Source organism: Syngnathoides biaculeatus, chromosome 11 (assembly GCF_019802595.1).
Source record: "Syngnathoides biaculeatus isolate LvHL_M chromosome 11, ASM1980259v1, whole genome shotgun sequence".
Classification (NCBI taxonomy): Eukaryota; Metazoa; Chordata; class Actinopteri; order Syngnathiformes; family Syngnathidae; genus Syngnathoides; species Syngnathoides biaculeatus.
Genome location: NC_084650.1, coordinates 24,941,065 through 24,966,934, shown reverse-complemented (window position 1 = coordinate 24,966,934; position 25,870 = coordinate 24,941,065). Strand labels below are relative to the sequence as shown.

Below are 25,870 nucleotides of genomic sequence, written 5' to 3'. Positions count from 1 at the left end.
ATCCGCAATTTTTTCTTGATATAAGAAGCGGACATTTGAAAGTGGGGCTCATTCAGCATTTTGCTCCACCTGAAATTATCAGATCGCGCTTGCATTCTGAACCATGAATAACTTTAGGGTTGATGTAATATTGTTGCTCATGGCCTCCTTTGCAACATCCGTCATGCTTTCTAAGGACATCAACCTGGAACTTATCAAGGAAGAAGCAGAAAAACCATCTCTTCTAACTGTATGTACCCAAACTCTTTACATTAGAGTAAGCTTACTGTCGTTGTTTATTTATATTTTGTTGACCTTCTCCCGCCACAGTTACAGAATATAACGGTGCAGATGCCAACAGACAGAACCTGTGGGGTAGGTTTGAGACATTTGGAAATGACAGTAATGTATGCTTTGTTACATGAGCATGTTATTGACTGGCATTTCCTTTATAGAAACATTTCTTGTGCGAAGCTGAGAAATCCTTGAACCATGTTAGACATGTAAAACTGGCAAAACTTACCCGTCAGCTGCGTAAATACAACGAGAAGGTAATTTACTCTTCACATACGCTCTCATTTTTCAAGAACACGACTTTCATTCTACTGAACTCATTGACGTTATGCTTGTGTTACAGAATGGAATTAAGTCCTGTCAGGTGACAAATAATGCAACATGTGATCTTTCCAAACTGCTGGAAGAAATCTCAGAATGTGCAGAGAAGCGATTGTGTCGCTGCTTAAAGTGATGATTGTTGATGTATTTTCTTATGGAGAACATAAATTATTTTCTATCATGCATAAAATGTATTTATTGTTGCACATTGTTTGTTTTTAGGAGTTATAATATATATTTATATTTGAATATGATAAATGCTACTTTTTACAGCGTTGTCACTCATGGTGTAGTGATGACAGACCTGATTTTGGTGCGGGCAGCGTGGGATCGATTCCCGCTCAGTCATGATATTGAAATGGGCTGGCAACCAATTCAGTGTGTCGTCTTCCTTTTGTCCAATATTAGCTAGGATAGGCTCCTGCGACTCTTATGAGGATAAGCGGTTTGGACAATGGATAATGCTACTTTCTACATAGTATAGAGGTGTCCAGATGTATTTGGATTATGTCTTTAGAATCAATAAACTATATGTGACTTAAGTGTGCACTTTCAACTTTTCTTACATACAGTTGATAATAAAGTCTAGACTTTTTTGCCAGGAAAAGAACATTAGACGGAGATATTAAGGTAACATCTCAAGACATCAGCCATGAAGCTAAAACTTGGGCGCAAGTGGGTCTTTCAAATGGGTAATGACCCTAAGCATACTGCCAAAATATGGCTTGAGAATAACAAAGTCCATGTTTTAGAGTTGCCATCACAAAGCTCTGATCTGAACCCCATCGAAAATTTGTAGTCAGCTCTGAAAAGGTGTGTGCAAGCATGGCAAATGACAATCCTGACTCAGTTGTACCAGTTCTGTCAGGAGGAATGGACCAGGATTCCAGCAGACTATTACCAGAAGCTTGTGGAAGGTTATCCAAAACAACTGAAGTCATGCAGTTCAAAGGAAATGCTACTTGATACGAAGGAAATGTATGTAAACATTTGACCTTGGAGAAAATGTAAAATTCTATAAGAAATTCTCTCTCATTAATGTAGTATTTAACAAAATTAAATAACTGTGGTGACCCTGATTTACCTGAAACAGGAGAGATTTAATTAATTTGATTTCAGTGAGAGAAAAAAAAAAAATGTACGTTTTTGCACAGTCTACGTCATCTTCCGGTTTCAACTCAATAGACATGGGCACCTTTCGCACATAAACATAGATACATCGGTTTCCACACACATTCACACACAGGAATTGAACCCACGCTGCCCGCATCAAACTCAGTCGTGTGTACTCGTATTACACTCTCAGAGACACATTACAAAACTTTCCATACCTTTCCAAGGTCACAGTCTTCTATATCATCAACAAAAAGACAAAAAGCAACAATATGAGGTAAACGTGTATAAAATAATTTAATAAATAAAACATCCAGGGTGAATGTAAACATTCGACATATGATATAGAACAAACGGCAGTTTGCCTCCACTATGAAACACACAGGTGAAATTAAAATGACCTTCACAGAGCCTCAAATGAGTGCATTATACTAAGGCATACAGTAAATATGGTGCATCTCAATAATATAGCTGTAACCATTCCAAAGACGACAAATGAGTGGCACTAATGAGAGCTGGCTGGCATGCACGCTCCCAAAGTTTCTGACCTACGTGAAATAGTAGAAAGCGCACTTTTACTTAAATACTTAAGACAACTTAGCATCTTTTCATAATAGAAGCATTTGACTTTTTCATCAAAAACTGAAATTGACTTAAGGATTGATACCTTAAATGACTGCATTTAGTTTCTTTTTCTGTAGCGGAACATACAGATTCAGTGTATAGTACAGATGCATATTTTTTTTACATCTGTTACTGTTGTCATGGAAATCTGAGGATGAAGTTCTTCATTTTTTTCTTTTTCAGGGACAGAGTAATTGTAGAACTGATTACTAATCAATTTTTGAATAACGTACAGTCAAAATATTCCATGATTAAACCCAAAAATAACTTACCATAATGTACATTTTTGTTGAATAGTATCTTTTAGCAGGAAATGACACAACAAAGTGGCCAATAGTTGAAAAATATTGAGTTAAGCTATTTTTTTTAACAGTAATTACAATTTCATTGGGTATTAAATAAAAAAAATTGTTGTAAATTAATAACTGTCATAATTGTTCTCAGCCCTGTTCATATTTCTGAACTTTGACAAACCGGCCACTTGAGGGTCTGTCAGGAGGGACTGTAGACCCCCAATCTTCAAGACTTCTTTTGAACAGTCTCGTTTCTCCTCTAACGGGGCCAAACGCTAGAATTTGCTTCTTGAGTTCGCGGGAGGAGATTGATCATAAGATATTTGTCAGGGACCTTTAAAAAAAAACAAAAAACAAAACACTAGCCTGGTCAGTGCAGCTGGTTTGTCCAATGTTTTGTAATGTTCAGGTCAAATAAATTGTTGTAAATTAATAACTGTCATAATTGTTCTCAGCCCTAATCATATTTCTGAACTTTGACAAACCGGCCACTTGAGGGTCTGTCAGGAGGGACTGTAGACCCCCAATCTTCAAGACTTCTTTTGAACAGTCTCGTTTCTCCTCTAACGGGGCCAAACGCTAGAATTTGCTTCTTGAGTTCGCGGGAGGAGATTGATCATAAGATATTTGTCAGGGACCTTTAAAAAAAAACAAAAAACAAAACACTAGCCTGGTCAGTGCAGCTGGTTTGTCCAATGTTTTGTAATGTTCAGGTCAAATAAAATAAGTCATTTTGGAGAATTTTGCAAAAAGACTGCTTTTGGACCATTCTGCAAGATTCTGGTAATGATCATAGTTGAGAGCATTTATAGTATTTGTATTCCTGTATTTAGACAAGACATTCTGGATTTGAAATGGCATTTTTGTCAAATTATACAAAAATGGGAAAGGGTTTAACTACAGTATCTTAAGACCAAATAAGTCTTTTCCCATTTTTGCATGCATCGTTTATAGCTGCAAAAGACCCATTCAGCAGATTAAAAAGTTGATTTTCAATTAAAAGCTCCCATTAATTTTCATTCATGTTGGTTGTGTGTATAATCAAACAAACATTTGAATGGTAGAAGACAATGAAATAGTAAACCCAAAGCTCTATGATAAGTATGATAGAACAATGACTGCTGCAGAAAAAGAACAAATTTTGCCATGTCGAACAGTGCTGTGAAAAACTATTCACTTTCTTCCCTATCATTTTTTTTCCCGCATCACACACAAAGTTTTCAAATCATCAAACCAATTTTAATATCACTCAGAGAAAACACTAGGTAATACAAGAGGCAGTTTTCAAATGACAATTCAATTTATTAATGCACAAAAAAAACAAAAATAAATTATTAAATCATAACAAAAAAAATATTTTTCACAGAGGGTCAGGAAGATTTGGATTTTTGTTTGTGCCTTAATAAAATGAATTATCATTTGATAACTGCATTTTCTCTGTCTTTGGGTTTGATGATTTGAAAATCTTGTGTGACCTTAAAAAAATCACGAGGGGGGGCAAATACTATTTCCACATACTGTTGCAGTCCAGATTTACAAACAAAATCAGAATCCTCTTTATTGCTAAATATGTGCCATCTGTCCGATGCGCTAATTTAACAGCTCCATTAAAATGACTTTCAATACGATAGTGTACGTGAAGCTGGGGACCATATTGACCATAATAATCCAAACGGCTAATTGCAGCGTCACATTTAAAACCGTGTCAGGTATACAGTGTACTCAGATCATCTTTTAAATAAGGATCATCAGTTAATTAAAAGAGAGACGTGTTCAGTTGAAACTGCCATGTTGTCACTGCAGAGGGGACTCGACGGCTGCCTCTGCTTTTGTAGACCTTTTCCTGTGAGGATATCAGATAACTGTTAGCGCTGTATCATGAAAGCTGCTTCTCAGAAATTGAGGTCAGGGGAGTGAACAACAACACTACTAGTGAACTTGCAATTAATCACACCATGGAAGAGTATAAAGACCATAACTCATATTGAGATTGAAACTTCTGAGCACCAAAACCAAATGATCCCCTATCCCAATTTGAGGAGGATGGGAGCTGCTCATAATACACAAAAGGAGGCAGAAATGGGTGACTCTGGGATGTTGTCTTTTGGCAAGGAATCACATTATTCCATTGACGAATTGAACTGACATGAGCACCATACAGTGAAGAAAATAAGTATTTGAACACGAGATCTTGCAAGGTCTCCCACTTAGAAAACATGGGGGCTCTGAAATTTTTATCGTAGGTGCATGTCCACTGTGAGAGAGATAATCTATGAAGAAAAATCCAGAAATCACAATGTACGATTTTTTAACGATTTGTGTAATACAGCTGCAAATAAATATTTGAACACCTGTATATCAGATAGAATTCTGACCCTCAAAGACCTGTTAGTCCGTCTTTAAAAGTCCACCTCCACTCCATGTATTACCCTGAATCAGATGCACCTGTGTGAGGTTATTAGATGCATAAAGACACCTGTCCACCCCATACAATTAGCAAGACTCAAACTTGTAACATGGCCAAGACTAAAGAGCTGTCCAAAGACACCAGAGACAAAATTGTACAATTCCACACGGTTGGAAAAGGCTACGGAAAAAGCAGCTTGGTGAAAAAATGTCCACTGTTAGAGCAATCAATAGGAAATGGAAGAAGCTAAATATGACGGCCAATCTCAATCGGAGTGGAGCCCCGTGCTAGATATCAACTCGTGGGGTCTGAATGATCTTTAAAAAGGTGAGGAATCAGCCCAGGACTACAAGACAGGACTTGGTCAAAGACCCGAAAAGAGCTGGGACCACCGTTTCCAAGGTGACTGTTGGTAATACACTAAGACGTCATGGTTTAAAATCATACATGGCATGGAAGGTTCCCCTACTTAAACTAGAACATGTCAAGGTCTGTCTTAAGTTAGCCAACAACCATTTGGATCATACAGAGGAGTCATGGGAGAAAGCTTTGTGGTCAGATGAGACCAAAATGGAACTTTTTCGTCATAATTCCACTAACCGTGTTTGGAGGAAGATGAATGATGAGTTCTATCCCAAGAACACCATCCTGACTGTCAAGCATGGGAGTGGTAGCATCATGCTTTGGGGGTGTTTCTCGGCACATGGGACAAGACGACTGCACTGTATTAAGGAGTGGATGACCGCGGCCATGTATTGTGAGATTTTGGGGAACAACCTCAAGCAGCTAGCCTCGGAATAGTCACCGCGTTCAAGTAGTGGTCAGATTAGATTGAAACACTAAATAAGGGAATAATGAACATTAAAGAAACAATAACAATGTCGTTTTTTGCAACTATTTACACAAAGCCACCAGACGTGCTGGGGAAACCAGCATCAACTTCCCTCTGCGCTCGAGTATTTTGAGCGCAACAGAACATGTGTGTATAAAAAAGGGGTTTTATGCAAGGGCTTGATCTAAACATACTCTTTTTCAGTTTTTCACAATGTGCTCAATCTATGCCAATCATTTTGCTTTCAAACACACAGTCTCCTCCCACACAAGTCACTGTTTTCCCCATAGATATGAAAAATAGGTCAAAATGACATTTCCCTTTTGAGTTGTGGCAATGCAGAGATAGTGGAGGCAAAGTCTCAACATGATCCACTCTTGCGGTTGGCAAGAAAACCAAAATAAAGATGACTGCATGTTGTGCTGCATTCATTTGCACACAAGAGCTTACAATTACAAAAAGTGATACGGAATTAACCTTTCACCTCCAAAAATAGTTTAGGGCTTTTTTCTGATGTTCTTTTTTACTCACGTTTGAAAAATGTACGAGTGTGGTTAGTAAAGCCCGCTGTAATGACCGTGCCGGTCCCTGTCATGGTTGTGCCGGTCCCCGATGCGGTGTGCACTTGCGGCAATCAGCAGATGCGCACTCCAGCGCCTCGTCGCAGTAATTGCGGCTCATACATATATGGCCACGCGCGCAGTCTGGCTTTCGGCAGATCGTTGTCTTTATGTCACGTTCCCGCCACTCCTTGTTCATGATCCTGCTCTCTCGTGTATCGAATCCCGCCTCGTTCTTGACCTGTGTCTTATGCCTGTAGATTCTGCTACTGCTGTCTGCCTGGAATGCCTGCTGGTATTCTGACTTTGGACTGAATAAAGATACTTCTCGAACTGCTCCCAAGTCTCCTGAGTCATCCATTTAGGCCCAATCCCATGTTCTGGTTGTGACAGAAGGATCTGGCCATAACATGGACCCAACTGACTCAGACTCATTCCACACTGTCCTTCCTATTCAAGGAAGACGTCTCGGCGAGCACGAAGGAGCTCTTCTAATGATTGGTCAACGGCTACAAGAGTTGATTGCTCGGTTTGATTCCTTGTACGCGTCCCTGACCGGTGGAGGCGGCACCAGCTTGGAGAAAACGGCTGCCGTAGTGAGTCCGCGTTCTCCTGAGCCACTCCTTCACAGCTCTCTGACACTCAGAGGGCCATTTGTTTACTGCTCTCTCGCCTGGAGCGATGTTTTGGAGACTTGGGCAATATTAGGCCCTTCATTACACAGTACGAGCTGCACTTCAAAAAGCAATATGCCGCCTTTCCCGCCGACCGTTCCAGGATTGCATTTGTGATCTCCCATCTGATGGGTAGGGCAGAAGCCTCGGCTACCGCGGAGTGGAGGCGCAGCACGAACACTTGCCGAACATGGGCATCCTTCGTCAAGGCCTTGGTGCAGGTGTTTCAGTAAGCCTCCCCTGAACACGAAGCAGCGACCTCGCTAATCACATTCCAGCAGGGTCGACGCTGAGTCTCGGATTATGAGATCAAGTTCCGCATTCTGGTAGCCAAGACCCATTGGAACAATAGGGCGCTCCTAGACACTTTTTTCCAGGGACTGGTACCCGCGATCAAGCATCGACTGGTTCCATTGGACCTGCCAATGGACCTGGACTCTCCCATTGCGCACGCCCTAATGATCGACCAGAGGCTCGTACTTCAAGAACAGGACAAAATACAACGGTGGGATGCTTGACAGAGCCTCAGAAAACCAGCTGCTTGTCAACCGGTCCCTGTCGATGTGGAAGAAACTTTCACAGTACAGCGCCCCCGTAAGGCTTACAGCGTAAATGGCAGCTTCCTCGGCGCAATAACCCATCGAACTTCGACACTCAGCTTGGCATTTCAAGATTAGCACACGGAACGAATCACATTCCAGGTTTTTGACACCCCAGGTCATAACCTACTCCTGGGGAAACGCTGGCTGAGAATGCATAACTGCCAGATTGACTGGTCAACTGGTCAGATCGAATCCAGGGGCGCCAAGTGCATGGGCACATACCTCTCGTCCCTGAAGGCAGAGAGGTAAGAGGCCAGCCGAAATCCGCGAGATGAGCCGGATCTCCATTTGGTCCACTTCCATTGCCATGAGCTGGGGGAGGTGTCTTCCAAGGGGAGCCGCGGCATCAAGCATACAAGGCATACATGGAGGAATCGCTGGCTGCAGGGCTGATCCGACCCTCGTCGTCACCAGCCAGGTGTACTGTCATGGCTGTGCCGGTCCCCGATGTCATGACTGTGCCGGTCCCTGTCATGGTTGTTGTGCTGGTTCCCGATGTGGGCAGACCGGCGCCTCGTCGCAGTAATTGCAGTTCATAGATATATGGCTACGCGTGCAGTCTGGTCTTCGCCAGATCGTTGTCTTTATATCACATTCCCGCAACTCCTTATTCATGATCCTGCTCTCCCGTGTAAGGAATCTCGTCTCATCCCTGACCTGTCTCTTACGACTGTCAATTTTGCTACTGCTGCCAGCGTGGACTGCCTGCTGGTATTCTGACTTTGGACTGAATAAAGACGCTTCTCGAACTGCTCCCAGGTCTCGTGAGTCGTGCATTTGGGTCCAATCCCGTGTTCTGGTCATGACACCCGCAGATATAAAGTTGCGGGTGTGATTTGGGATGGAATCTCAAGACCTTAAAATAACTTACTGAGTTGTTATACCCGAGTATGTAGTTGTTACCTAATACCATAATCATAATTTATTGACACTGCACAGACTGAGACAGACATTCTTAAGGAGATCAATAGACATTCAATTTCAAAACTAAATCTAGACTGTTCGCATTTAGACATATGGACAGACTAGTCTAACGTTAGAACTTACATCAAGTCAAAGTAAATCACAATCTCATACTTATTATATATATTAGAGTTAGGTACTGAAAAATTACTTGTTATATTTTACGTGCGTGATTTTCCGTGCTCAACTGTGCAGATTTCCACGTGCGAAGGCGCGCGGGGGCATACAAACGGACACATATGTGCATGTCAAATCAGTGACTGTTATTAAGACCACATCCTTTGGCATTGACATAAACCGTAAACCTGATTAAAATTAAGTTATGAAATGAGCAAGCAATGACTCATTTCTAATGCCCATGCATTCCTTTGATAGGAACATCACTCGAGTCTTCTTATCCTATCTGTAGCCCTTACAGTTGTGCTATATGTTACAAATGTGCCATAACATCAACCAAGCAGGAGTTGAACAGCAGGACAAGATCTGATTGGCTGTTTACTATCCAATCATAACCAAACTCGCTAGCTAGCGTGTTAGCTCGCTAGTTACCTCATTTGACTGTGATTTGTTAACCCCTTGCCCGTGTGTCAACTGTGGGTGCACATAAACACTTCAGGGGATGTTAACTGTTTATTAAACATGGCACCCAACATTATTCAGCCTGTGGCTAACACTGACAAGACATTTGAGCATTGAGCACATACAGTCCAAACATATCTGTGTGACATGAATTCTAGTTTCACAGGGTGTGTTTGGCGACCATTTAGTGGAAATGCCCACAGCCTTTTGGAATCTTGTTTTATGTATTTGGTAAGATTTTGTAGGGCTCTGTGTTCTGTCAAATGTATCCATTTTTATTTTTCACTTTGTTGTCGATGTGGAGGATGGGCTGTGCCTTGATGTTTTATCTATTGTTTTTTACCTAAGATGTTCTTCGATTTTTATTTCATTTTATTGCACCTTGCACCTTGTGGAGATGCACTCATCATTTGGTTGTATGCACAGCATATAATGACATTAAAGGCTTTGGATTGATTTTGATTATTTGTATGTTGATGTGTCCCCCGAAAGCGCCACATGCATGACTTCGCTACAATAATTGATAAGTGTAATTATGCGGTAATGTATTTCATAGAGAGGGCAGGGTGAGGAGAGGATTAAATCCCTTGGACAGGTCTCTCCCCCTTGCCTCAAAGTGGGCTAATTGCAAATGTGTTGTAAATGTTCATTCAAAGAAGCGTGGGGCTGACAGTCAAGACACCTGGGAACTGTTTCAAATTGTGAAAAAGATGTTATATACAGTCAATATTAAGTCTATATACCGGTTTATGCCAGGTTTTGTGATATATAAAATGAGAACAAGATAAATCATTTTGAGACATTTTCTAAATTGAAAAAACATATACATATTTGACAAGGCAAGTATAAAGAAACAGCTGAGATAATGTACAACTCCAGATGTTGCTGTGTCCAAAATTAATCAATTCACATTCAAACATATATTAAATTGAGTCAGCACACACGTGCACACATATCATTTAAAGTTCCCCAGATTAATCCAAAATAAATTTCAGATGTTAAAGTAGGCTTATCCGTTAATCTTTTCAAGCAGAGGCCTGGAGGTTTTGCTTTAAAACAGACTCATATCAAAGTGTTTTTAATTACCTCAGCATTTTCTGTTTTGTATTTTTACTTGATATCTTGAAAAACAACTTTTTTTTCCCCAATTGACTTGTACAAGTTATAGGTTACATTAATGGTTGAAAATCCTTTGAAATTATTTATCTTGGTCTCATTTTTATCCCATGTATGTCTTCAAGTGTGGTCTGTGTTGATTACCTGCGACCAGTCTTGGGCCGGCCGCTCTTGCTACTTTTTGAGGTTTTGGGCCTCTCTAGTTTCATCAATGACTGTTGCATGCTCTCCTCTGTGTAGGCCAAATACACGTAAGACAGGTCTACTTCGAAAGGCTGCACGATGAGATGAAAGAATACCATACAGTGTTGAGAAGTAACAGATTTGAATGTTTGTCAACTTGACTTGGACTAGTACAGCAGCATAGACTTACATCTTTTTCTTTTTTGCCTGGAGCAGGTGTCTGTTTTCTCATATTGTTACCAGTGAAGGCGACACATTTCTGACAAGAGGGCAATCCATATTAGAGAGAATACTTAACTTGACACCGACTAACCATCAGGTACACCTACACAAACCACATTAAGTCTTAGGTTTATTATAAAGTTAAATTAAAATACAAAACTCTTACCAGCTGCCATTCTCCAATGTCTTCATTCCAGTTCACATAGTTCTCAATCATCTCCTACAAAATAATGTATGTTACAATAGATAGATAAATATGATGGTGTATTTTCATAACTAGATTTGATCTATGTTGTGCTGGCAGTTTTAGAGAATCTGCTATTTACCACTCACCACAAGGAAAGAAAAAATTGTACCCAATGCAGTTTCTAGCTAGGTCAGTGGTTCTTTACCCGGGCTCAATCAAAGCTCAGGGATTCAGTGAAGGTCAAGACACACACAGATGTATGTTTGTTCTATTCACCTCACTCATACGATCCATGACATCACACTCACTCACTAACTGCGTACAGTTTGTGACATTTTCCAATGTTACCACTTTCCAAGCAATCGTTTTTGTGGATAGTAGGTATAAAAAATGAAGCAGTGCAAGAATTCAGAAAATTATGAGGTCGGAGCGTGGGGGAGATTTCCAAGGTGAAGCTACGCATTTCTGAACTTTTCTCTGTAAGGTACAGTAAATACCGAATGATGCTTTTTGTTTGAAATTCACATTTTGTTGATTTTCATTAAATAAAGTTATTTTGTGTACAACAATATTAACAACTACTGAGCAGCTATGAAATAATTGTACACACTTGTTCCAATAACTTTTAGCCTCTGGCTTTGTTGAGTCTATTTTAATTTCTAACAGAATGTATAATAAACATAAATAAATGAGAACACAGAGAACCATTCTTAATCTCAATCTAATTATTACATCTATAATTTACAAATTAAATAAAGTATTGGTTGTTTGTCTGCCCTAAACATGTGATATTCACATTATATTATTAATGTCTCTCAGTGACTAATTTACATTTAAAAAAATGGGAGACTCCTAGCTTTTAGCATGTATAAGACAAGCACACATGTAATTGCAGACCTGGTATTCTTGAGGTATAAAGTTGTCTATGATCAGCATTTGGAGGCGCAACTCCCGGCTCAGCTGGCGAATGTTCTCCAGCAGGCCCTCAATCTCTCGGTGATGCTCTTGTTGCAGATCTGCCAACTAAAATACATAGCTGAAGTATGACGTATAATGCACAGCAAAAAAACGGGGCTTCAATAGAGTAACAATGTTTCACATGGCATATCTCATCATTTTCCAATAATTACCTTTATTTATGTATTCACCAGCACGTGTTTATTTCTAGAACAATTGTAGTAATTTTCACCAAACATTGAGAAGCAAATGTGCATTTAATATTTAGGAAACCCTTTTTTTTTTTTTACCACCAAGAGGACACAAGTGATCAACATTGATGAAGGTCTGGCCTTTAATTTCACAATGTTTTTTTGTTTGTTTTTTTTTTCCCAAAATTATATGAAACTTTTGCTAAACATTTGCCCCTGGCAGTTACTTACTTCAGATTTTGCAGCCATCAACATGGTCCACACTTTCTTCAATTTTTTGGTCTTCCCTTGGGCTTCTTCCTGAAGGCTTGTGTACTTCTCCTCAATATCCAGGCGCTCTTGCTGTGTTATGAGACATAAATTATAAACCTCAATAACAATGAAATTGGGACATTGTGAAAAACAAAAATTCTAACTGAATAGAATCATTTGCAAATCTTTTTCACCCTATATTCAACTGAATACATTACAAAATCAAGACATATCATGTTCAAACTGATGATTTTCTTTTTTTTTGCAAATAAGTTTGAATACGTTGCCTTCAGCACATTCCCAAAAAGATGGGACAACTCTTCGTTATAATGCTGCCATTTGCTAAAATTATTTAACTTTTTTTCTGTCAATAATGTACACACAGGAGCCCATATTGACAGAAAAAATAAAGAGATGTTGAGTTTTTTTCAGTTTTATTAAAAAATAAAAACTGAAATATTGCACAACCATAAGTAAGGCCCTTTGCTGTGACACTCATATTTGACTCAGGTGTTGTCCATTTCTTCTGATCATCCTTAAGATAATTGTACACACACATTGGAGTCTAGCTTTGTTTGATTATACCGATATGACTCAATTAGGAAAGTCAAACACCTGTCTATATATTGGGACCATGGGGTACCAAAAAGAAGGTGTCCAGCTTGGTAATCTCAGTATTCTTCGCTTTTTGCAGATGGTGTGGTTCTGTTGGGTTCCTCAGGCAGTGATCTCCAACTCTCACTGGAGCGGTTCACAGCTGAGTTTGAAGGGGTTTGGATGAGAATCAGCACCTTCAAATCTGAGACCATGCTCCTCAATCAGAAAAAGGTAGCATGCCCTCTCTGGGTCGGGGATGAGATCTTGGCTCTTGTTGAGAAGTTCAAGTATCTTGGGGTCTTGTTCATGAGTTAGGGAAGAATTGAAAGCGAGAATGACACGCAGATAGGCGCAGCGTCTGCAGTGATGCAGACTTTACATCTTTCAGTCGTGGTAAAGAAGGAGCTACGCAAAAGGCAAAGGTCTCAATTTACCAGTTGATCTAAGTTCCTACGCGCACCTATGGTCACGAGCTGTGGGCCATGACTGAAAAAAAAAATAGGATAATAGGATAGGAACAGGATATCCGGGCTCTCCCTTAGAAGTAGGGTGAGAAGCTCGGTCATCCGGGAGGGGCTCAGTGTAGAGCCACTGCTCCTCCGCGTTGAGAGGAGTCAGATGAGGTGGCTGGGGAACCTGATTCGGATACCTCCGTGGTTAGGTGTTTAAAACCCCTTGTATCAAGACCCCGGGGACAAGCCAGGAGACGCTGGAGAGACTATGTCTCTCGGCTGGCCCGGGAAATCCTCAGGATCCCCCTGGAAGAGCTAGAGGAAGTGGCTAGAGAGAGGGAAGTCTGGGCGTCGCTGCTAAAGTTACTGCCCCCGCGACCTGACCTTGGATAAGCGGTGGAAAATGGATGGATGGAATAAAGCCTGCTGTGTGTACATTAAGTAAAAAAAAAAAATCAAATGGCTGTAATATAACAAAGAGTCACAAATTCAAGGGTGTCTGAATACTTTCCATACCACGGTAGGTTGAAAAAAGAAACTCAAAATCGTTGTATTCTGTTATTTACATTTTACACAACACCTTTTTTTAACACAACTAACCATTTGCATGTGTAGGCAGGGAAGGGCTGGATGAATGAGATGTTTTATTCAGTTATTATTACTCTACATATAAACATAAAAATCCATTCACCAAATGAAATGGATTTCTGTTACCTCTTTCTCCTCCAGTTCCTTGCGAAGGCGCTCTGCCCGACGACGGCGTTCTTCCAACTCACTGTTGGACTCCTCCAGAAGTTTCTCCTGCTCCTCAGCCTTTGCTAAGAGGTCAACGCCCCCTACGATCACCTTCTTCTCCAAAGCTGACAATTTCTCACGCAGAAGGTGATGCTCCTGCCTAGTTGTTAGAATACACTTTGTTGTGAGAATTTACATGTAGAACAAATTAGATCTGACTACAAACAGCATGCAAACCTCTAATTTATGATACTGTATGGTTCCCGTAAAAGTTGGCAATAGCATCAGGTTCCAACAATTAAGTGTCTTTGGAATGATGACAACAATCACATTTGAAATACCTCACATAATGCAGATATAATGTTCCAAACAAGCGAACGGTGGACAATTGGCCCTGCCTGTCTGGAGTTTTGTGGAGTTGACATATTCTCCCCGTGCCTGCGTGGTTTTTCTCTGGGTACTTTGGTGTCCTCCCACATCCCATAAACATGCATGATAGGTTCACTGAAGACTGTAAATTGCCCGTAGATGTGAATGTATGAATGGTTGTTTGTTAACACTCTATGTCCCCTACGACTGGGTCACGACCAGTTCAGGGTGTACTCGGCCTCTCGCCTGAAGATAACTGGGATAGGCTCCAGCACACCCATGACCCTAGTGAGGATAAGTAGTACAGAAAATTGATGTTTCAAACTAGGTTTTGAACTGCATTTTGAAACAGTGATGTTGAATTTCTTTTACATATGTTAAGAATTATTGTTAGAGGCCCCATAGCTTAGTGGTTAGAGCATTGGTTTGGTAAACCAGGCGTCGTGAGTTTGTATCTCACTGGGGCCTCTACTCTCCAAGAGAGGTTGCGTCACGAAGGGCATCCGGCGTAAAAACTGTGCCAAACAAATATGAGCGTTCATCTGAGATGTCATGCTGTGGTAACCCCTAATGGGACAGGCCGAAAGAAACTTACTTAGTGACAATGCCAAAAATTATTGTTCTTCTGGTGGACTCACTGAGCTTTGAGAAGATCCTTCTCCCTCTTCTCCAGTTCAGCTTTTGCCTTGTTCCGCTCTTCCTCCTCCATGTCCAGCTTTGCCTCCAAAGCCTTTCGCTCCTCTTCAATCTTAGCCTGCATCTCCACCATCTTTTCTGGGGAAACCTTCTTTTTCCCTGAAGGTAATACACACACAAGGTGCCAAAAACGGAAAGTTTAATGGTGATGCAATTTCCCCCAAAGCAAAGACCTGTGCATTTTTTTAAACATTATTAAAATTGGAATGGCTATCAAAATATATTACCAAAAATAAATGTTACAGTATAAGTTGGGGGGCCTTACGTCACAATCTTTATGAAGACAGACATCCACAAATGGTATTTGTTCTTTGACAGAAACTTCAACAATGGCTTAGAAACAAAACAAATTACATATATATATATACACACACACACACTGGACCCCTGCTATTTGTTGGGGATAGGGACTGGGCCAGACTACGGATAACGACATTTGCAGATAATTGACGTTGAAGAAGCATATTACTTTTTAAACCCAGATTTTTTTTTTATACATGGTTTATCCGCCAATATGTATTTTTTAGATTGATTCCCGCGCAAGCAAGAAACAACAGCAACAAAAAAAGTTTGAAACATCTAAAAAAAAAATAAATCTGCAAATAGGTAAATTGGCAGGTCCCGAACCCCAAGTATACAGGAGTAACATTTTTAAATCTAAAATATATACAGTGGTGCCCTGAGGTATGACTGATTTGAGTCTAGAATGTCTTGAGGTGAAAGCAGTCGTTCGGTCGATTCTTTGCTTTGACTTGTAAGCGCAGACTTCAGACACTAAGCAAAGCTTAGCAAAGAAAAGCAAATTTATTTAATAGCGCATTTCATACACGAGGTAACTCAATGTGCTTTACATGATTAAAGGCATTTAAAAACAAAGAGATAAAACATTTAAAATGGGATAAAAACCATAAAAATGACAAAGAAAAATAAAAAAAGACAAAACCGCATACAGTGCAAGTAACATGATCAAAAAGTGGATATATTCTAAAAAGCATGAGGGAAAAAAAGAAGCGTTTTCAACCTGGATTTAAAAACACTCACACTTGGGGCTGAGCTCACATCTGTTGGAAACTTATTCCATTTGTGTGCAGCATAATAGCTAAATGCTGCTTCACCATGTTTGCTTTGGACTCTGCGCTCCACGATTTGACCTGAATCAGTCGATCTCAGAGCTCTACTGGATTTGTATTCCGTAAGCATTTCTTTCATGTATTCAGGACGTAAATCATTTTTTAATTTATAGACCAGTAGCAGAACTTTAAAATCTATTCTAAAGCTGACTGGAAGCCAGTGCAAAGACTTTAGGATTGGCATTATATGCTCCGACCGCTTTGTTTTGGTCAGAACACGAGCTGCAGCATTCTGAATGAGCTGCAGCTGTTTAATACTCTTTTTGGGGAGTCCAGTCAGAAGACCATAAATAATAGTAGTCAAGACTACTTAAGATAAAAGCATGGGTGAGCTTTTCCTGGTCTAATTGACACATACAAGACTTCACTCTAATCCGCCTGTTGTCAGAACACACCCTGCGGTTTCCCGCAAAACATTAAGAGCCGACTGCCGGAGAAAAATTCCCATTGTTTTTTTAAACACTTGGCCAATAAAGCTGATTCTGATTCTTAACTCTGGATGAATTTCATTCACTCCTGGGGCCTTGCCACCAAGGAGCTTTTTAACCACCTCAGTAACCTCAACCAGTAGAAATAGGAGAGCCCGCCTCGGAGAATCCAGATTGCTTCCTCATGGGAAGGCATGTCTGTGTCATACTAATATGCCATTTTGCATTTCACATGTTTTTATGAAGTACCGTACTCCTGTTTTGAAGTGGCATTTTCTCAAACTAAAAATTATAACATCTTCGGGGATAGGCTGGGATGGAACAATAGTATTTGCATTCATTTCAAAGGGAAAAATTTATTTGAGATAGTGTTCTGAGTTGTTATTGTGGTCATAGAACAAATTAAATTCTCAAGGCACCACTGTTAAGTGTTTTCTGAAGAATAAATAAATATTTGTTACAGGAAAGAAAGACCATGAAGATTTTTTCACCAACCTCTTTCTTCTTGAAGGAAGAGGTGTGGTAAAGACACAATGGCAGAAGGAGAAAGAGAAAGAATACATATGACTGCTACGACAGAGAATACACATTACTATTAACAGTAAACACAAAAGAAAACAACACACAATGAATGAAACAAAAGTGTAGAAGAATAAAGACAACATGAGCCATGAGCTGAATGTGAGAATTTTAAAGTATATAGTCTCTTTTTATTAAAAAACACCCCGTGAAAGTCTGAATCTTGTTTCTACATATATTCTGAAGTTGGTAGTAATGTTCTACATTTACCCCATTACCTTTAGTCAAGTAACATTTTGGATAAATTGTACTGGCGAGACTTGTTTGAATCAACCACACTTTTTACTTTTACTTGAGTATTTCTGTGAAGACTCAATTTGTACTCTGTTACAATGACATGCCATAAATCTATTATTAGTGATGCAGTTTGGAGTCTGGCAAAAGTCCTCTCCCCCACTATATAAGAACTTCATTTGCGTCAGCGTTTATCCGCCGCAACTGCAGAGGTTAGTATGGTAACTATCTACAGTATGCCTACACTCCTTCAAAATGTAGCTTCCCACCGAAGAAAGAATGAGGGTTGGGAGTAAGTCAATACGTCAATTGAAATACAGCGTAAGTAAGATGTAGTAACCTACCTTATGGATACAGGAAGTGACATGTCAAGTGAATACTAAATAGATCTCAATTATAAAGGAGGAAAAAAAAGTTGATAAAACTACTGACAAGATGGTAAACATGTCAACAATATATGATCTTAAGGTATTATGTAACAGATGATAAAAGGAGTTCACAAATTTTGACTACCTTGGTGTATGAGGATAAAATGTAATCAGATTGATGTAAATGTTACCTCTTCGTCGCCTGCGTCCTTGTCCAGCATCCCCTCCCTCTTCATCCCCTTCGTCAAGCTCATCTGACCCACTACCCTCCGAACCAGAGATCTCCTCACCTGGGGTGGCATTATGGAACAATGTAGGGTCACATGCCAAGACTACAACATAAGAGTGACTGTATTTTTGTGCTCATCTTGAGTAGAAAAAAAAACCTTATTACCTTCCTCTAGTTTCTTTTTCAGATCCTCAATCTCCTTCTGAAACTTGCGCAGTAGAGCTTCCTTAGGGTCCTCGTTAATTCTGGCTTTGTTCTTGATGTTTTTGGCTCTGTTAGCATAGCGCAGAGTACTGATGGTCTCATCATAGTTGTAGTCTGCAGGACCTATGTTTGCACACTGGTTGCCGATATGAAAAGGAAAACATCCTGGAATCTCACCAATTCTCGGAAATTGACCCATTTGCTTGGTGTGCGGGCTAATATTAGAAACTTGGAACCTTACCATCAAGGTCTTCGAGTTCCCACCGAGTGAGTCCTGCAGCAAGCGGGTAAGTTTCGAGTTCCTGTAGGGCACATGGGTGCTTTTGCCATCGACCAGGGCAGAGATGACGTTGCCCAGCGTGGAGAGTGACAGATTGATCTTTGTTGCTTCCTTGAGGCGCTGGCCAGTGGCTCCTGTTTTACCCTGTCTTTCTGAACCCTGTGAAGGGGGTGAAGAGATGAAAATAATAGAAAGGCATAAGCAATGTCAACATCCATCCATTTTCAGAGTCGTGTATCGTTACAAGGGTCGCGGGAGTGAGGAGCTTGTCCCAGCTATCAGCGGGCAGGAGGCAGGGTACACCCTGAACTGGTTGCCAGCTAATTGCAGGACACACAGAGACACCCACAATCATACCTAAGGGCAATTTAGAGTCTCCAATTAATACATGTATTGGGGATTTGGGAAGAAAATGGAGTGCCCGGAGAAAACCCACACGGGCAAGGGAAGAACATGCAAACTATGCAGAGGTGGGGCCAGGATTTGAATCGCGGTCCTCAAAACTGTGAGGCCAACGACCTAACCAGCTGCTCCAGCGTACCGCCCCATGTCAACATACTCACTGAAATTTTATACAAAATTGGCCAGGTGAACAATGTTCAAAGTGTTTTCCTAATCCAATATATTAGTGTAATTTTCAGGAATGACTCCTCTCTACTCTAGAGCTACAGTTTCCAATCAGACAGTCTATGAATGTATTTTTATGAGCAAATCGGCGAGTATTTTGAAAAAAGTTTTGTTTTACCTTAGAGGGGAAAATACCCGAGAGGATTCTAACTTGTGAAAATTTACTGCAATATTAATTTCTCTTTTCTGAAATCATGAACAGTGCCACAAGAAAACATTCACTTTTTCTACATTTTGATGGTAAGACTCTTTTTAAAGCAGATTAGTTATTTTTAAAAACATCTACATGAAATATCCCATAATGAATATGGAAAAATATATTTTCAGACAAAAAAAAGCTGTGCAAAGTTGATGAAAACGTAAACATTTAAACATAAACGTCCATAAGTATTTACGATCTTGTCTTAACATTTTGTTGAATCATCTTTGGCAGCAATCACAGCCTCGGGTTCCTCTTGGGTACAGTGGGGCAAAAAATATTTAGTCCGCCACCAATCGTCCAAGTTCTCACACTTAAAAATATGAGAGGTTTGTAATTTTAAAAAGGTATACCACACCTATGACTGACAAAATCACTGCGTGATTTTCAAATAATTTCCTGTATGAGCAAATTATGGTTGAAAATAAGTATTTGGTCACCGAAAAACAAGCAAGAGTTCTGGCACTCACAGACCAGCAAACTTCTTTAAGAGGCTCCTCTGTCCTCCTCCGGTATTAATGGCACCTTCAGTTTTGTTGAAATTCTTTTGTCCTCACCCAGATTTATGCCATGAGACAATCTGGTCTCGGAGGTCTGCAGACAATTCCCTAGACTTCACTGCTTAGTTTTTGTACTGATATGCACTGCAAACAATGAGACCTTATAGAAAGGTGTGTGTCATTCCAAATTATGTTTAACCAAATGAATTTAACATAGGTGGACTTGAGTCCAGTTGTGGAAGCGTCTCAAGAATCATCGGTAGAAATCAGATGCACCTGATCTAACATTTGAGTGCCAGAGCAATGGGTGTGAATACTTATGTAGCCATTATGTTTGAATGTTTACATTTGTTTTAATCAGACTGCATCTTGCACATCTGTAACTGGATGTCTCTTGTTCTTTGTTCTTGTTAAATTGCTTGCTATTTCTTTCTTTGTCCTGAATGTCGTACCAGTGCAGCACTAACTACTGGAGACAAATTTCTTATGTGTTGTTACACATTTGGCCAATAAATCTGATTTTAATTCTGGTGGCACTGTAACGAATGTGTTACGTACAGCGAGATCAACCAGATGAAGTTTTCCCATGCGCACGTGCTGATTTCCATCCACACCCTTCTCGCTGCACTCGATGGTGATGGTGAAAATGGCGTGTGATCTCGAGCTGTGCTCATTCATATTGGTAGCACCGACAGACCCTGTTGAAAGGTAAATACAGAAAATCAGTTTCATTTCAACAATGATGTAGCTACACACAAAACAACCATTGTGTGTGAATTAAAAGGCTATCCAGTTTTGAGCAAAGTACAAGCTTGTTTTAAAGCCTCTTTCCAGTTAGTTATTATTTTCAATGTGTTTTTTCCATTTCACACGACTGAACTTTTTTTACAAACAGATGTACAACAATGTTGGAATATGTGGTTAAGGCTCTTCTTACGATTTTTGTTGCCCAAAGTCATGATCCTGTCCATGTCGTCAGCATTGTTTGCCACATACCCAGAAAGATCTTTGATATAAACGCCAACATCTGGTCTTTCTTTAACCTATGTGGGAAAACAAAAACAGGATGATCTCGAACAAATATTCAGTCCGTGCAGTTAAGTCTAGAGGGTTGAATTTTTTTTCACCAGTTACCAGAGTTCTAAAAATGACACAGTCTGTCACTGCTCATATTACTCACTGGATCAAAACTATTGGTTTTTTTTGTTGTTTTTTTTTTACCTCCAGTCTCTGTGTCTGGTCCTTGGCCAACAAGTCACGCACTTCTTCATTATAAATCTCAAGGTATGATACATGAACCAAAAACCTGTGGAAGTGTCAAACACTGGATAAGACTACACCAACTTGTCATTCCATTCAATATGTCAAGAGTCAGAATGTGATCATGCAAGTAAAAATAAATACGCAAATCCTATTACCAAACCTGACAGGAATGTTAAGAGGTACAGACTTAAAATTTTATATTACACATATAAATAAATTTAACCATGTGTATATATAAAAAGGGCAATATTGGTAACGTGGCAAAAAAAGAAGCCTCAAATAAGTAATGGCTGTGTACCTCGTGTCCCCCTCTGCTTTAGCAATGTGACCAAATACATGGGCAAAGGAGTTTGGTATTATCCCTCGGAGCTCTGGCACTGCTCGGACACCTTCCATGGTGAAAGTCTTTCCTGTTCCAGTCTGTCCATAGGCAAAAATGGTACCTAAAATAGTAAGAAATATACAATAAAAAAAATACTGTGAGATAAAACATTAGTTGTAAAATACAAAAACTGATAATGCGATAACAACGAATAAGCAATTCTGTGACTATGTCTTACTCCTATACATGTAATTGGCTTTTATTGACCACATGTGTTACCCAAAACTGTAAACAACACTTTCTTTTTGGAGATGCATAACACTGAGTTTGAAACACTATTCATTACTTGTGGTTGTAGTTTACAGATATAAAATATACATATATACACACACAGACAACATCAACTCATCATTTTAAACATGAACAAATGGCTCTGAATTTGCTTGTTACCAGCACAACAACATTCCTGTGGCACCAAAGATAAAAAAATAATGAGAAAGGAACTGGAATTGGACTTGAAAGCATCATTGTGACAGAAGCTGTACAGTCAGTGCAATATAGCCAAGGCAAAAATAAGTCTGCATCAATAATATAAGAATGGAACATAAATCAGGAAGTCAGCTGGTTTAGTGTTTACGTAAAGACAGTTATTTGGTATAAAACAAACAGGGTCTACACAACTGTCATGAGTAAAATCCTTTAATTTTAAATACTAACACACAGCTGATTAACTTTTTACACCAAATGATGTTGAAATGTAAAACTTTGCATGTGCAATATTATGGCAGTTTGACCATGTCGCCATGGACCACTTTTATTTGCAAACTCAAACTTCATCCCCTCCCATATTCCAACGAACTAGACTCTAATTCGTAATGGCACAGGGACCTACACGAGGATCCTGCCCTGCGTTCAACACCAACATCCACAAACTCCTCTCCTCCAAGCTTCTCCAGCTCAGCGTTTCATCTGTCATCTGCCAGTGGATTTATAGCCTCCTGACAGGCAGGATACAGCAGCTGAGGTTGGGGGACACAACTTCATCCACACGCATCAGCACCGGGGCGCCCTAAGAATGCGTTCACTCTCCCATGCTCTTCTCTCTCTACACAAATGGCTGCACCTCAACACATTCATCTGTCATAATCGCCTGAAGTTTGCAGATGACGCTACAGTCATCGCACTCATTAAAGCCTGTGACCTGTCTGCGTATAGACAGGAAGTGAAGCAGGTGGAGCTTTGGTGAGGCCGACACAACCTGGAGTTGAACATCCTCAAGAGGGTAGAGATGATCATGAACTTCAGGAAGCATCCTTCGTCACAGCTGCGTTTCACACTGTCCATGGAATTGGCCATAAAATGCTGAGGAAATGCCACCCTGTGCTGTACTTGCCATTACTACCCGTAGTGACCCCCCCGACTTGGAGGAGAACTGCAGCAAATTTTCAAAACAGGATGCGTCCATGAGTATAAAAGCAAACAGATATTGATTATCCCAGTGACATCAGTGCGGCCATCAACCACATAAGTATAAAGAAGCCTTAAGAGCATTCGAAATCTTCTTGGACCCTCCAAATCCTGGTCACAACCTCTTCCAGCTCTTTTTGCCAGTTTGGTGGTATTGAACAAAGAAAACTAAACCAGCAGACATTACAACAGCTGAAAATAAAGAGGATTCAGACAAAATAATCCTTAGCCTTTACCAGATTCTTACAAATTGGGGATCATGTTATTTACATACCATTGCTCAATCCAATATCATCTTGATATACAGGTATCCTGAAATGTTTAGTAAAATACCTACGACTAGCTGTTAACTATAGTGTACTTGTACAGCACTGGAAACTACAATAATAATTAAAGGGGAATTCCGGTGGTTTGGATTAACAATGTATCCAATAGATCATGTCATATGTACTGTATCTTGAATATGTGATGGTATTCCTCTCTCATTTAATGGTGTTTTGAGAAGATTTTTTATCTACAATTACGAATTTTCATGGGCGCTGCCATTTTGGCGAGTCACATGACCTACGTGCACGGATGTGACTTATTAAGTGTCGCGACAAAGAAATCATCGCCAGTTTGTAGTGTCTTCACATGCTCTACCACCACGATCGGACACGGTAAAATACCTTACTGTATCGCAAAATTTTGCCATAATTCAGATAGAAATAATGTTCTGCCCAGTAAGAAAAAGAATCATTTAAGGACCAGAAACTGGAGTACCCACCACGTTGGCTAAAACAACCTTTCCCACAATATAAGGCCTCCCTTTCACTGATGGGTTCTACCATCCTTCATAGCCACGAGTGCTGTCCTCAGTGCAGTCATCCGCTGGCTGGCCTGTATGCACTCTCAAATCGATAGGATGGATGAATGGTGTGTCCGGCGCGTGGGCCTCCGTGTCGTCAGACTCGTCATTCCCGTCCATAGAACTATCTAATTATTTAACATTATTTCCAGGCACAGGTTCAAATGTGCATGGACGTATTGTTCTGTCTTCCTGAGCAACCGATAGTGTTATTTCATCCTCATCCGAGGAAGAAAAGAAGGACAAAATAAAAAAAAAAAAATCAGCGCTGTCCATGATTGTGTAGGAATGTAACCAAGCCTTTGTTTACGCACTTAATGTCCCACACGTCGGCCTCGACTACTCAGACTCCGCGTCATTCCCGTCCGAAGATCCATCCGAATATTCAATATTATTTACAGTCACAGTCAAATCTGTATGGACGTATTCCTCCGTCTTCCCGATCAACCGATAATGCTATTTCTTCATCAGATGAGGCTAAATCTGAGAAATCAGCACTGGCCATAATTGTTTCCCAACATAAGCGAGCCTTTGTTGCCGCATGTAATATGTCACGTCGGCGCATGTAGGTCATGTGACTTGCCAAAATGGCGGAAACCCATGAAAATTCGGAAATGATGATAAAAATCTTCTCAAAACACCATTAAATGAAAGAGGATTAACGTCACATTTTCAAGATACAGTACATATGACATGACCTATTGGATACATTGCTAATCCAAACCACTGAAATTCCCCTTTACAAAAAACACACCTGAATCTTTTCATTTAGGTGTCCCTAATATAGAGTGTGGTGTGTATATAAGAATCCAGACAGGCTGTTAGGTTAATTATCATATTATAGCAGAGTATTACCATTGTATCCTGCTAGCACCGAGTCAACGATGGGCCGGGCTGTGAGGTTGTAGACATCCAGCTGTTTGCTTTCTGGTCCAAACACAGTGTCAAACGTGAAAGTTTTAGGGGGCTCCTGTTGTGTCTCCAGCTTGTTGACTGTGATGGTGCCGCGGATCTCGTCCACGGCGACGGCCTGTTTGTGGCACATCGCACTCTCCTTCTGGTTCAGTGGACGACATCGTACTACCACCTTGACGTTATCGCACACCTCCGGCTTGTCAAGCTTATTGCTCTGAAAGATATCACGGTCGGTCATTATACGCAGGTAATCACAGTCAAAACGCTCGAGTTAAAAACAGTCCAGGATGCAGTATAATATGAAACAATTAGCACCGTGCAGGTAGCAAGAGGACTGCGAGTAGGTTGGTTTATAAGCATTATTTTCTGATAGTCGGTGCCTGGTTGCTAAGGATGACGAGACAGAAACATTCCAGATAACAGAAACAGTGTGAGAAAAAACGAGACCTATATCCAGCGACTATACGAAATCGTCATAGTAGAGAACATGTAACAACGCGCAAAGTGTTCATTTCCCCGGGACTCTGGTTAACGGCGAGTGCGCTAATAAGCTAACCGGTTAGCATCACATCATTGAGATCGGAGGAAGGGAGGAACCCTTGGCGAACAAAACCGAATACAAACGGGCGGAGCGACTTACCGGCATTGTAAAACAGCAGGGATGTAGCTAAAAGTATACGTGCAATGACTGATACTTGTTTGGCTGTGCTCGTTGAACACAAGACTTGCTATTTAAAGAATTTAAATGCCATCGTAGAATCCATAGCATCAGTGTCACGTTCGATAGCCTGGCTGAGATTGTCTGCGCATGCGTCACCTGCTGTGGGGCGACAAATGTAAATTCCTTGTTGAAGCTTTTGACGGAATTACTCACAAAAAGTAGCCCTCCGCCTACAATTTGTAGTAAATTTGGTCTCCGAACATACTCTTAATGTGCCCTCCATGTCGTTGAATCAGAAGTTTAAAGATTTTTAAATAAAAGGACAGATGCATCTCCTCCATCACTCCCGATGGCAAATAAATCCAGGGTGATCAGCATCAAAGATCAAATGTACTATACATACTCGAATACTTTTTTTT

At 40.3% G+C, this 25,870-nt stretch overlaps 1 protein-coding gene across 2 annotated transcripts; it reads right to left on the bottom strand.

The window, feature by feature from the left end:
• Positions 1-1,980: 1,980 nt before the first annotated feature.
• On the bottom strand, positions 1,981-25,627 carry kif3a (kinesin family member 3A). 2 transcript variants are annotated; one of them, XM_061834008.1, is made up of 17 exons: positions 25,431-25,627; positions 24,731-25,004; positions 21,538-21,682; positions 21,198-21,282; positions 20,914-21,019; positions 20,535-20,674; positions 18,612-18,809; positions 18,332-18,506; positions 18,129-18,227; positions 15,141-15,297; positions 14,113-14,293; positions 12,329-12,439; positions 11,847-11,972; positions 10,929-10,982; positions 10,731-10,799; positions 10,502-10,632; positions 1,981-4,467 (listed from the first exon to the last, which is right to left on the bottom strand). In XM_061834008.1, exons 1-17 carry the CDS (start codon positions 25,434-25,436, stop codon positions 4,419-4,421), a joined length of 2,106 nt encoding a protein of 701 aa, XP_061689992.1. In that variant the 5' UTR covers positions 25,437-25,627; the 3' UTR covers positions 1,981-4,418. The 2 variants fall into 2 exon arrangements, with proteins under 2 accessions (XP_061689992.1, XP_061689991.1); XM_061834007.1 differs by lacking the exon at positions 25,431-25,627 and adding an exon at positions 25,106-25,365.
• Between the last annotated feature and the right edge of the window lie 243 nt (positions 25,628-25,870).

Coding starts and splice junctions, on each gene's coding strand:
- kif3a (XM_061834007.1), bottom strand. CDS start 25,150: ATGCTTATAAACCAACCTACTCGCAGTCCTCTTGCTACCTGCACG. Junction 18,810..20,534: donor TTCATCTGGTTGATCTCGCT/GTACGTAACACA, acceptor CCCCCTTCACAG/GGTTCAGAAAGACAGGGTAA. Junction 11,973..12,328: donor TGATGGCTGCAAAATCTGAA/GTAAGTAACTGC, acceptor TATGTATTTTAG/TTGGCAGATCTGCAACAAGA.